Source organism: Ambystoma mexicanum, chromosome 3p, assembly GCF_040938575.1.
Source record: "Ambystoma mexicanum isolate Mex_15411 chromosome 3p, UKY_AmexF1_1, whole genome shotgun sequence".
NCBI classification, from domain to species: domain Eukaryota; kingdom Metazoa; phylum Chordata; class Amphibia; order Caudata; family Ambystomatidae; genus Ambystoma; species Ambystoma mexicanum.
The window spans coordinates 345,722,254-345,736,479 of NC_090925.1; the positions used below are offsets into that span (position 1 = coordinate 345,722,254).

Sequence of the window (14,226 nt, forward strand, 5' to 3'; positions counted from 1 at the left end):
TCACTACAGCCGTCTTTTCTTCAAATTCATCTTCAGTTTCAACTACAGTGGTTGACTTAATTTATTTAACAGGAACTAAAGCATAACTTCTGCATTCTCTCCCTGCATTTTACAGCAAGGGGGTGGGGGCAGTCTGGCTGTCCAGTTAGGACAGCCAGCTCCCCATTGGGAGTTGGTTCCTTTCAGGCAAGGTGAAAGACAAAGGTCTGTAGAGTGTTGGACTCCTCCCTCGCTTCCTGCCTTCTCAGGACCACTGGAGCTTGGGCAGAGAATTCTCGACGAAGACAAAACTTCCATTGAAGTCGTTCTCACCTGGAATGGCAGGTGAAGACCTCAGAAAGAATTTGTGAAAAAAGGAGGCCACCGTTTTAGCAAAATGGTGGCCCTTCTGTGTATTACCGAGGGTGAATTAACTGCCTGCGAGTAATAGTGACTCTAAAAGTCATAAAAGTAGTTACACTACCAACAGCCATTCGCATAAACTTGCAATTATAACAATGTTACCAGGCAAGTAAGAAAGGGATTACATTGTATCCCCACAGCACTACACATAGGGTTGGGTGTAATGGCTCACTTATAAAAACTGTAAAGGGGATGAAAATCCCTCTTCACTACTTGGGAACAGTAGTTCACCAAAGTATCTGAAAGAGAAATTGACAGGGGAGCTCAAAGGGGAAACCCAGCTAAGCCCAAAAGTTTTAGGAAACTATAACTCCAACCATACACTATGGAGAGCCATAAAAAGTAAGAGTAAAAGACTAGGTGAGTGGGGAAAAAGTTTCCCCTTCACCTAAGGACAAGGTAAAATAATTACCAAGTCCACGCAAAAGGTTCTGGGGTTGACACAGGTCAGGAAGATGCATCACTAAGATGAAAATCTTACCTAACACTCATTCTCTGCAGCACCTCTTCCTGGTGAGTGTAGATGGGGGGGGGTCTCATTCCTGGGTATCATTGTCCGTGGAATTGAGAGTGTGGGGACTTTGAAGGGAGTGCAGAGAGAGCCAGAGAATGGGGGTGATGCAGCAAAGGGCTGATGGGGTGAGGGGTTGAAGGGAAATAAGTGGGGTGGGGAATGAAGAAAGGGTGAGCAATGGAAGGAATGCAGAGCTGTCAACTGACCCGCAAAAATATATATATATATATATGTGGCCGCAAACAGTGTAACAAAACCCAGGGCAGGCTGAGAAAAAAGGTCACCGCTAATTAAAGCGATGATCCTTCTATATGCAAAGCGAGCCTCTTATCTCCACACAATGGCTTTACTGAGGTCTGCTTCTGTCAGTGGCAGAGCTTTGACCTGTGACCTCCTAATGTTTGCAGATTTCCCAGTCCAGAAGTGCATACAGCCTTGCTACCCCATCTAAAAAAATGCTTATTAAAAAAAAACAGGTACACGTTATTGATGGGGCTGGGTTGCAAACGAAATGCTCATTTCTGATTTCAAAAGAAATCATGCACCGATATACAATGGTTTACATTTGGGTTAATGGTAAGTGCAGGTCATTGTGTTTGCCCCTCTCTACATATATTAATTACTGATAAGTTTAATTTTCAAGAATGTCACTGCTAGTGCACAGAGCAGTTTTGTCCAAGATCACAAGGCCCTCCAGTGTAATTCCATCACTAAAAGGGTAACTCAAAAGAACAGCACAATGCACACATGATAAAGCGCTGTCTTTATAATGTTATTAAACATTATTACAAAAGGGTAGATGAAAGGGAGCTGAGCTTGTATCCGTTTCTAATGTTATTGTCCTCAGTGTGATGGGTTCACGGCGCATTTCGCCAATGGGATAATGAGCAGCGCATGAGCGACCCTCGAGCCCACCGGGAAAGGCTGGCATCTATGGGAATTCGCTCGGCGTGTTCTCTTGCAGCCAGGACGTCGGTGTAGCCGGCCATGAGCTGCGCTTCAACTGTACGCCTCATGGGAATCACGGGGCATCCGTGCGCCCGCATCAAGGGGCTCGTTCAACTGCGTGCCTAACGCGGATTGAAATCGGTGTCAGGGCGCACATCCTGTGCTCGGAAGGAGCGCCTATCACAGGGACTCCATTGGCGCTCCCTGGACCCACCCCCGACGCTTCATTGCGAGGCCGGTACTGGCACACAGAACACCGCTCTATTGGCACGTGGGCGCCGCCCGGCCTTACTTCATCCGATTGAGTTACGTAAATTAATGCCAGCAGGCAGGACCCTCGCGTGGATAACACGGGACCAGGCCCGTGACACACCCCCGTGGCCTGGCCAGTCCCCGTCTTCCCTGAGATCCGCCCTGCGACCAATGGGACGCCAGGGCAGTGTGTATTTATTAACAGAGAGACTTGCAGCCGACCTACAGTCCAGCTTTGGGACCCACGCGTGCTGCCAACCTCCTCCTCAGACTCTGCGCCACTCCTCGGCAGACTCTCGAAGGCCAAGACCCTCCAGTCCCCGGACCCTCACTGCCAGATGCATAACAAGGAGACCTTCAGGTGAGCGCTGCGAGAGGCACCTGAGCTTACAGGAGCGTGGGCGTGGCACTGCACACGAGCACGCTTCATCTTGGTGCACGTGGCACCTCTGCTCTGTGCGCACATGGTTAGTGTTCTATCCTGCTGCTTCTGTGTGCTAGCAGCACCCCCTCTCTCTCACCTACGCTGTGTGCACCCAGCTTGCATACCACTTCCCCCAAGGCGTGCACATGGCATGTTCAACTGTCCCGGCGCAGAGTAAGGAGCACACTGCCCGCCCCTTCTGTGTGCACATGGAACACTGCCTTTGCCCTGCTGGGTACGTGTTGAACTCTCCCACCTCCCTCTGTGCATGTGGCATGCACCCGTGCTCTCTGTATGCACCTAACATGATGCTGATCGGTCCCTTCAGGGTACACGTGCCTTGACAGTATGCAGTGTATACTGCCCTTTCTCTGTGCATGGGGAACTCTCACACGCCCTGTGTGCAAAGAAGGCATACTGTCCTGTCCCTTCTGGGTGAGTGATGATTGAGAACCCCCCCCCCCTTGCACACGATATACAGCCCTACACCCCTTGTGGGTACATGTGGAACTCTCCCCTACCCCCCACTCTCTCTTTGTGCACAAGGTATAATGCCCTGCGCCCTCTTGTGCATGTGGAGTGCTACTCTTTCCCCACACGCCCACTGGCACTGCACATAGCATACTCTGCAGTGCCCTCTGTGTGCACATGGTGCCTGTTCCCTCTGTGCAGACAGTGCATACTGCCCTGTCCATTTTATGTAACTCTCCCTTTTCCATCCATGTGCAAATGGCATCCTACCTTATACCCTTTTGGCAACATGTGGAATCCCCCCCTGGCCATCTGTGTGCGGGACACACCTCCTGTGCATAGTGTGTGGTTCCCGCCTCCCATGGCGTCTCACAATCCAGCATAGCTACTATACGCAAACATATACGCAAACCAACCTCCCCTGTGGACTCTGGCACCATACAATCAGGGGCACCCAGGTAGGTCTAAAGATGTGTGGGGCCCATTTCAACATGATGGTTGGAGCCCCCTGCTTATATTAATTAGAGCGAAAACATTCTGTGGCACCCGTGGAGTGCATACATTACAATGGAGACAAAGAAAAGGTTAATAGCCACCGATTATCACGAGACAGCCAGCACGCAGCTTAAACACTAAATGCCACTGAAGAGTCATAAAGCCTTCTTTGTCTGATGTGGCGGAATGAGTAGAAGTCTATGAGGTGATAACACATCCGTATATCCCGTGGGAAGGGACGATGGAAGGGCTCCAGAAAATGCACCTTGTAATATGAGCACTGCAAAGCACACATGTTAAACCCCAAAACGAAAATAGAGAACAGAATATATTCCTGTGTTTCAAGACTGCTGACTGGCAACATGGGAGCAGATGCCCGGGGAACCCCATAGGTTCGAGGCCCCTTTCATTTGAAAAGCCCTTTCGCCATCCTTGGGGGCACCTGCTGTGCCTGGCTGTGAGGCGTAAGGATCCTCCCCATATTTAGGCATTAAACAATCAAGAACACCTGTACACATAACAGTCTTGCATTCCAAGCACCCAGTCCAAGATTACTGTTATGCCTAAGCGAAAACTCCCCCACGCATTCTGACATGATCCACTCAGGGACAGCCCATTTGCCTACAACAGCCACACATTGTGACATCACAAAGCCACCCCGGTGCCTACTCCAGGTGCTCTCTGTGGCATTACACAATCAAGGACAGCGTCTTCATGCAATATGATATCAGGGGTGCAAAATAGACTAAAGTTTCGAGGGGGTCAATCTTCAAATGTTGAGAGGGGCTAACTTCAGAGGCTGAGTGGAGGGAAAACTTGCGTGGGGGTGCAGCCAACTGCTTTACACATTCTAAGGAGACTATTCTAGTGCAGCTTCAATGTTACAAGCACTTAACTCTCTCCTTCTCGTCTGAAACCACACACTTATGGACTGTGGTGAGAAAGAGCTGTCTCTTTCCCCCCCACCCCCCACTACCCTTACAATAACTCGCCTGACATGCACATACCAACACCCCAATCACAATATCAATTCCATAGAAATCTATGAATGTATAGAACAAGTAGATAATGATATGTATCTTGGGGTTCATATACACGCTAAAGGTCTAAAAAGCGGCTTGCGGGTGGAGGGAACGAAGAAGGCCCGAGCTAGACTAAATATTCCCTTAAGGTTGGCACAAGTCTATGGGGGTTCTAGCCTTGTTGTTTCGCCGAACTTATATAATCGGTGCATAGCGCCTACGATTCTATATGGCCTAGAGAACTAACTGGATGTTAATGTCACACATCTGAAGCAGATTGAAGGGAAGCTACGGCAGTCGATTTTTAGGGCTCCCTAAAGGCGTTCGGATGGAGCAAATACAGTTCTGTCAGTACCCCGCCAGTAATTCCGGTAGGAAAACTGCCTTACCGTTTCGGCCGCCTGGTATCCCAGTATTACTGGGATATTACGGCCGGTGGAGACACTGGTAAATTCCCATTCCATGGATGGGATTTCTGGAATTGCTGGTACAGGTAGTGGCAGTGATTTCGGCATATATTTGCCCGTAGGGGCCTGAACTCCCAGCAGGTCGCCTGCCGGTAGATCATTGCCCAATTGGCAAGCTGGTTTCCTCGGGCCGGGAAAAATGCTGGTGCCGGAATTACCAGCATTTGTTCTGCCATTTTTTTGCAGGCTGGAGGAACTTTCAATGAGCCCCAATATTTTATTATTAAAATACCTACGCCCGAAAGATACGCTGCTAAACGTATTCAGACTGGTTTTTGATAATCAAATGAGACTGCTGTTGGAAGACGTGTAGACTCTTGTTTGAGTCTTCAGAAAGAGATCGACTGGACGCCAGACTGGTCCTTCCCTACATCTACTCTGAGACAGCAACTCAAGAAGCATTGGGAGTGGAGGTTGACTATTCAGCATGCTTCAAATTACAGACTTTGACTTGCCATGAGCGTGCATATGAGAAATGGCCTTCATTGAAACCACAGAATGATATGATCTACCCCTCGCCAAATCCACATAGATTTTTTATGCGACTGCGAGTCAATCTCCTTGCCTGACTTATGGCTCAAGGCGCTAGAGCCAAGACCCACGCTCGGAGAGGACTTGCAGACACTACACGACACCTGCACTACACTACACGACACCTGCACCACACTACACGATCCTCATTACGGGTTGTTTCTCTTTGCACGATGCCTCGAGCACCTTTCGGCACAGATGCCTTTCATCACTCATCATTATCTGGGAATACGAAAATGGTAACTAAGTGTTAATGATGGCCATTCCTTTTTGTATGTTACATTGAATTGCGCATGTGCTTTTCTTATCTGTGATGTACACGTTTGAATGTATCATTTTTGTAATGTGCATCATATGGAAATAAATGGTGTAAAAAGTCGATTAGACTAAACTACACCTAACTAATAAAGTATGCATGCGAATGCAGTTGCTAACAGAGAAATGGTTTACATTAGTAATTACCTGGCCTTTGTTAACTGCGCAGCCACGGGCACTGTTTATTGTCTGCGTGATTTACTGCCACCGGTCTGTAGGTCATACAATGTGACCTGTTGTGTCTACATCAACTTCGCATTGTCAGATTACCCAACCCACGATAGCTGCTATGATCTCCATCCCCATCTTCCTCGTCCCAGTACTTACCTATGGAGGCAACCCGTCTTCCAGCAGAACCCTTTCCCCCAATAACTTCTGCTTGTTTTCTTTATGCCCCCTCCCCTTCACATCTGGGATATAAAGCGCATGACTGGACCCATAACCCACCTGTTTTTGCTCCTGTCCTTCTGACAGTGAATCCTGAGGCCATCTACTGGGCCTCACTCCTTCTTTCCTGAAGTGGCTCCTCTAATGCTGGCCTTTGGGTGCATGTGTGCTGGTCATCTTCCCCACCTCAGTCCCTGGGCTGGTATACAGGATCCCAGCTGGGCATAGGGCCAGAGGTGCCCTGGCCGATGGATAGCTGCGGAGACAACGTCCCAAGCCTGAAACTGGCAAGCCACAGGGCTTGAGAAGCAGGTGTGCGAGCACTGGGTGGCCCACACTGAGACTTTTATGCACGGAGGAATCTTCCTATTGGAACAGAGTGACACTACCCCAAGCAGGCCTGGTGCAAGTGTGAGTACATAGGGGGCCACTGCTTGGGATCTGAGTGCCGTCTGGGTGTGCTCTTTTTTAGAGTGGATTTGTCACATGCACTGTGTAGCCTCCCCTCCACCGTGGGGGGGGGGGGGCGGTCCTGTTGCGCCTGGGGCAGGGGAAGGCCGATCACGCCTCACAGGAAAGGGTGGTCCCTCTGCTGAGAGTATCGATAACCTCTCTTCATGGGATGGCTTTCAGGCAGGGCACACACATTTAGCAATAACTAGACCCTCCCCCTGGGGTGACTTAAGAACAGGGATACCTGGGCATAGCAAGATCTTCCCCCGCCCTCTGGCTCTGGGGGATTAGCTCTGGTCATTACCACATGTTTACCAGGAGTAAGGGCTCTGCCTTCTGGTGTAGAGTCCAGGAACACTGAGGCATGCACAACCCTCTTTAGCTTTTGAGGCATGGCGGGTGAGCCTCGTAGGTTTGTTCAGGTTCTACGCAGATACGAGCACATCACCCCAGCCCTCATCGACTTTCACTGGCTGCCACTACACACACAAATCACCTTCAAGTCTTGATGCATGTCTATAAGGCAGTGGCCCTCAAGTCACCCAGCTACCTACCTTCTAAACATAGGAATTAGGGATTGATCTGCTGGCTTCTTAGGATCTGTGTCAAATGGACGGTGTGTCTCTATAAGATTGCCCTGGAGTAGGCGATACACTCAGTGATATCTGTTCATCAGCGGTCAGCTATCTTTGGGCTGGGACCCCTCCCTGTTGGTGACTGGACTGGAGGGGGCGTGGCTCTCGGGTGCTAGGCCGAGCTCTATCATCGGCCAACGCCCCTTACATTTCATTTATCTTCCTTAATTGCTTTGGCTCTGCGCATGTGCAGCGCAGGAGCCCTTCCTACCTCAGGATTCGTGGATAGCAAGCTTGTCAGTCTTCACTGTGTGTGTGTAGGAAGACCTCCCGTGTTCCCTGGGTCCCCGCTAGGCAAGGTTCCTCAGTTATGCGTACAGCATGAAATACTCCACCCACAACCGGGATCACCGGCGGTTGATGGTGATGGCAACGAGAGCACTCTCGATGATCTGGTTTCACCCATAGTGGAACGCAGTGGCTATCACATATCGATGCCTATGGGGGAGTTGCTAGATCTGTAAAAGATCCGGGGGCCGTGCTAATGTCAGGACTCGGGGCTAGCTAGCCATTGATTGTAGCCCCTGAGCTTCTATCCGGGGTTACAATCAAACGACCCGGGCTATAGCCACCCCCAGGCCACTCCTAGCAATGCCTCTGTGTTTGAAGCTTCATAACTTGAGGTGCAGACTTCACCCGGTGCAACATACCTATGTTGACACGTTGACCTCAAAGTTGTATGTTCTACCCTCCATGTGCCACACAGGGTGCATCACTTCATCTTTGGAGCAGGATATAGCACTATGGGATGTTGTGGGGTACCACCTTTTTTCAAGACATTGGGCTGAAGGACCACTCCTTGAAGTCCTATGGCCCGCTGGTGGACGCTACACTTCCCGTTATTTCTCGTGGTCTTTGAGGTGATTGAGTGACGCATTGCATGTTGGTTTTGCAGACAGCTAGACACCTGCAACATGCACTTTTCACTCCACCAGCTAGTCCTCTTTTTAGCTCGGTTGATAAGTAGATTGCTCGACATTAAGGTATCAGATCTGTAGGTGATGCTCTGATGCTACCAACGTCATTTTCTGTGGTTCTAGGAGTGACGTTCTCACGGGGGACCACACCGAGAGCAGAGGGACGAGGCAAACAGTCATATGATGGTCAGTGGTCTCTAGCTGCTGTCGTCAGTTTGGCGAGGTCACTGCGTAGTGCGTTCCCTGGACCCCTTCGTTTGTTACAGGCAGGCGGTGGTGGGGTGGATTGGCTATCGGACCATTTTGGTGGGCTTTCTCAGCATGGTCCATGTGGGGTTAGGTGAACCAATTGGTACCTTCCTCGCCCACAGTTCGGCAGCTCGGGCACGGCTCCTGCTGTTGTCAGCGGGATGTCTACATGGCAGGCTCTCCAGGGGGTTGCAGTGAATGGCTCATTGAGTGACTGCAGTTGAACCTTCACCCGCGTAGTGGAATGTGTGGCTTTGCCCAGGTCTCTTCACGAGCGCCCCTTCTATGCCATATTTCCTCGTGAGGCTTTCCATTCCTTGCCTTATCCATGGCCTCCTCTGCCTCATGCTAAGCAGGCTGGATCCTGCTCCTAGCCCAGGCTGCTCCAGTCATATTGCAGTTCGGTTTGCGTCCAGTTCCTCTTCTGGAGTGTCCCTGGGTGAGCCTCACCCATGCAACCTGATATCCCACAGACAAGGACTACAGTGCCCAGCTAGCCTCTCATCATACCATCACCCAATCCAGGATAACAGCTGTGCCCACAGCAGCGTCTGATTGTGAAATCACCTGGGTAAGGGCAGATGCCATGTTTAAACAACCATCCCCAACCATTACGACATCGCGCAATCAATGACAGCTGATGTCCCTGCACCAGCCTCGCAATGTGACGCCGCTCCATTCAGGAGACCTGCTGTGCCTACAGCAACCTCACAGGCATTATGGCTTCACACAATCAAAGACTTCTGTGGCTGCATCGGCCTCATGAACATATCAACAGCCTGCATTCCCTCTTCCCGCTGTTGTAATGCAAGTCAGTCTTGTTATGTATCACTGGCCAGGAGTGCATGCTGGTGGAATGTTGATGCATGCATGATAGACAGCTCAGGAGAATGTTGAGGGAGTGTTCTATGAATGTCAGTCGGGGGCCTGAGCTGGGAGTGAGAGGATGGCCGGTGGGTCTGTCCCTTTGATGTCTACTTATGTCTACATGATCCTGTGATGTACTTACCTACAAGTAACTGGAGTTTGTACAGATGGACTTATGTATAATAACGCATCCTGGTTGAACCTACGTGGTTCAACAGCTGGTCTGTGAACTTACGGTCAGAGCCTACCCCACATCTTAACACCCACCACCCCTTTACCCCTAAACACTGCACCCCGCGCACTTACCTTGTTTCCTTTACCACAGCCCTCTCTTCCTGCGACGGCCCTCTCCCTGCAGCGTTAGTTCCATCTTCCAATTATGGGTCGGTACTTCTGCCGCAGGCTCCCTTTCTTTTTTTTTTCCTTCTTGTTTTTCTTTATTGTCCCCCGCACCCCCCAAACCAATAACCAGGGGAATGGGGGTATCCATGATGCCGAACTTTATGGGATTCGATTTTTTTTTCCCATGCCGAATGTGCAGTAAGGTGACCTCAACATCTACAGCCCGGGATACCCTTTATCAGAATGCCATTTCCCAAACATACGGCAGCACCACTTTGCTGATGTTACTGAAAGCTCAAGGAGACTTTTGTGAATCAGAAAAGTGGCAGCCATTTTGGAAATGCTCACAGTAACACTTGGCACCCACAGCCCCCACTGCTGGAAAGCCCCCTCCCCCAGTCCAACCTCAGAATGTTGGTGCGTTTACACTGTGCTCATTATCTGAATCAATGTTAGATGATTATTGACTATCACATGTTTTGCTATATTGTCATATGTATGAATATATTATCATGGGCTCATTAGCAAATTCATTGCTGTATTCTCATTGGCTCATTATAACAAGCACCATATATCATCATGAGCTCATTGTAATGGGACTTCTCCCATTATGATTTCTCAATAGGCGCATCATGACATTATCATAGGATCAGATGCCGCGCACTTGTTGGTGCATATTGACCAGAACCTCCTGTGCCCAAGGCAGAGATTGTGTTGTCTGGGTCACCATCTCGACCTCCAGTGCACTGTCCAGAAATAACATTGGCTGTCGGCCATCTCACCTGGACCTGGACTTTGCCAATGAGTCAACAGTTGAGACTCATCTAAGCAGAGCAGGGGGAAGTACCCAGGAATCAGCCAATCAGGAGCCATAGGTGGATGCGGCGACCAAACCTCTCATCTGTCACCCGGGCGATGCTCCAGTGTTGCATTTTTCCCCTGCCTGGTGTAAACCTGTTTCTGCTGAGTCCTGGAGCTAGGACGGATCAGACAGCAACGTGAATATCAGGGTGCTCTCTGAGGGGCCCTATGTTCCTTGGGGTCCGGGTTCTCCATCCCAGGTCCCCTATGTAATTTGCTCCACTCGCCCGGTTGTACAGTCTGCACTTGTTGGCGGCTGCCTTTCTCTGTTTCTAGGGCTACAGCCCCACTGCACCCCAGGATGAGCCTACTGATGACCCCTTTGTAAAATCAAGCATTAAATCTTGCAACCCCCCCCCCCTACCACCCATGGCTCTTACCTAGACATACTATTCCCCTCTATTCAGGTCAATGAAAGAGGACCTTGATAATGGGTGCAGTTGGAGATGCCTTGGTGTGGGGGGGGAATACATTCACTGAACATGAATATCCTGCTCAGACTTGTATAGGTCTTCCAAGGAACTGTACTCCTTATTCCCCGGGTGGACCTCCTTAAATTTCTCAGGCCGATTTCCACTTTATTTAGAGTGGGAAACCCCAGATGGTAGCTTGTAGGGTGCTGATAACTTCGTTCTGGAGTGAAGAGTTGCAGGTCCCTTTCGGTGAAAGGTATTTCAGAATGTGTTTGTTAGCACACTTGGTCAAGTGAATGAATGAATGATAGTTTATTTGTGTAGCGCTTATACACATGTGCTTCAAAGCACTTCAAGGCAGGGGAGGGAGCAAGGGAAAATAGAATAACATTCTTGCAAGGTCTTGAGACATAAAGAATGGGGAATTTACTATCGTACTAGGTCATCGATTTTCAGTTCAGTAGCTGCTTCCATTAGCCGCTTCAATGCGTGTCTGTGTGCTGTCTCCAGCACGTCCTTCAGTCGTGTGCCTCAAGGAATGTGGGTGTTGTCCAGACAGCACCCAGACACGCATTGAAGCGGCTAATGGAAGCAGCTACTGAACTGAAAATCGATTTGCAGCACGGAAACGACAGCGCTTTATTCTTTGTACTATGCAGTAAGCTTGAATCTGTTGTAAGCATTGGAAAAAGAAAAAGACATCAAGCTAACAAAGACATATGATGAAGGGTTTACTTTAACAGTGAATCCAAACTATTACCTTTCTAAACGCCCTGAGGACGGCCCAGAGAGGGCTGAAACACGTGTTGGAGTGTAGTGTTTGTGAATAAACCCCTATAACTATCTGACGTAGACTATATTTATTTATTTATACAGCTTCTGGTTACCTGTCTCTATAAACAGAAATTGGATGTATATGTATCTATGCTAAAACACCTCCAACATAAACGTGTGGGAAAGCGCAGCTTGTGAGACATTCTCTAATACACGTGTACACTTTTTGGAAGGGATACCGGGAGAACTGCCCTTCTGTGCCTCACTACTGCAGCTAACCTTTTAGATCAATCCAGTTTCACAATAATTGCTAATCTGTGCGCAACCACCCATACTAGGGTCCTTTTCTCGGTCTCACTGTTAGATGTGTACCAATACTAAAGGAATCTGCTTCAGGAGTTACAATAGCTGAAGACTTTGTGGTGATTCAGAATTGTTTTGTTTATGTTGAATTGAGATCCGTCTGTTTTGCGTGAGATTATTTCTACATGATGAACTGTACAGTGATACATTTGTATGATAAAAGTAATGTGCGGGGATAGTTCAGAGATAAGGATGGGAAATGAGATGAAACTCTAAGGGTCGTCTGCAAAACGGTGGTAGGAGTCGGGCAAAGGATGGGATGAGCTTACAAAGAGCAAAGGCACAGATGGTAAAGAGAAATGGTCCAGTGGAGAGCAATGTGTGATTCCCATCCAGAGGGAGGGTGAGATTGGAGGTGTGGGAGTTCCAAGAAATAGAGAAGGAGTGGCCAGACATATAGTAGGATATCCAGGCACGGCCAGAATTCCAGATGCCGTGGCCTAAGAGTGCAGAACGAGAGAGGGGTAAGCGATAGCTGCATGGTTGTATTGAGTGGGCACATTTTAGTGGTGAGCCTGGATTAAGAATGGAGGCAAGAGGGTGTGAAAGTGCAAGATGGATAGTGGTGCTCAAAAGTGGAATTCAGAGCAGAGATGAAATCACGCCAGACCTGGTTTGGTGAGAGGTTAACAAGAGTGCCTCTGACTTCAACTCATTACAGAGCCAAAATCAGGTTTTATTTTGTGTGTCAGGCTGGAGGCTTGATACTGGACGGACTGGAGAAGCCACAGAAGAAAGGGTTCCATGTCATTTCATTGCAGGATGTTTTTTGCAGGGTTTTTTTACTGCTATTTTGTTAACGAAAACCCCCATCGAATTATTTTTACATTATTTTTGGGGGGTTCCCCCAACAAACCACCCCATTCCCTTTATTTTTTATGTATTCCTAAACACCCACACCCCATATATATAATTTTCTAACCACCCCTAAAAAATTAGTTGCGTTTTTCATTAAAAAATGTGTGGTAAAAAAACCTGCGAAAAAACATCCTGCGATGGAAGGAAGCCATACTGAAGGAAGTGCCCTCCTGCCCTCAAAGAAAAACACGCAAGGTGGATATAACTAACACACACATCGTAGCACTTTCCCAGGAGACAGGAGTGCTACATGACGCACCCCCTTCCTTAGAATAAGCCAAGATAGGCACTGGAGCTGCACAGGGACATAAGCGAAGACTTAAGAACAGACAGTACTGTAAAGAATAAATACAAGTAAAATGCCCTAGAAGGGGCTTTCCTGCTGCTGCACTGTGCCCAGCTTGGAACCTAAATCTGGGAATTACAAAATGCAAAGTAAGGTGGACAGCTAAATAGCTAAGAGGACCAAATACCTGAAATAACTGGGACAAGGTTCCAGAGTACAGAGAGACTCAGAGCATAAGGTTCATGAAACATTAATACGGGTAAGTAGACCATTGAGAGAACAGCTTGTCTATGCTGTCTCTACTTTTATTGTGTAGCCGGCTGCCATCAAGTCTCTGCACGACGTCATTAATGACACCGGATTGAAAGCAGTATTCCATGTTTTTTTTTTGCTTCAGCTTTCATTCTTTTTGGCCAGTTTGCCTTATGTTTTAGTCTCCCTTCAATTTAGTGCGACTAAATCATAAGGCAAGCTGGCCAAAAAATAAAAGTTTAATCAAAATAAACGCGGTAATACTGCATTCGTGCCGTTTCTGGGTCGCGTCCAATCCTCCATCCGATTGGCTGCAAAAGACAGCTGCCGGTAGCCGATTGGACAGGACCCGAAAACCCGGAGACTGCAGGGTCTTCCCCAGAGAAATGGCAAAAAATCCGGAGCCTCCGGGGAAAACCCGGAGGTTAGGCAGGTATGCTTGGGAGGGCCAAGTGTGGTTACACAGAATTGAGTCAAGTTTAATTCGGTGTTAGGATGAGTAATGAGGATTGTTGAAATTCCCCACAACTGGGGATAGATGGGTACCTCAGTGGGTAGAGAGTCAAGAAGACGGCATCGGTCAGGGAAGTAGAAGACGAGGGGGTTAAGAGTTATGCCAATTAGAAGAATAGGGAAGGTCATTTACATGTTTTATTTAAAAAGAAATATTGGCCATAGTTAAAAATATATATTTACATTTTGTAACGAAGGTTCCTATGAAAAATATG

General features: G+C 48.5%; 1 protein-coding gene across 1 annotated transcript in view; it reads left to right on the forward strand.

Annotated features, from left to right (window-relative positions):
* The first annotated feature begins 2,318 nt into the window (after nucleotides 1-2,318).
* LOC138580425 (purine nucleoside phosphorylase-like) overlaps nucleotides 2,319-14,226 on the forward strand; it is a 47,261-nt gene continuing 35,353 nt past the window's right edge. Inside the window, exon 1 of the mRNA XM_069650960.1 lies at nucleotides 2,319-2,477. Within this exon, the coding sequence (XP_069507061.1) occupies nucleotides 2,455-2,477 (23 nt within the window). The 5' untranslated portion in view covers nucleotides 2,319-2,454. The remainder of the gene's footprint in view (nucleotides 2,478-14,226) is intronic.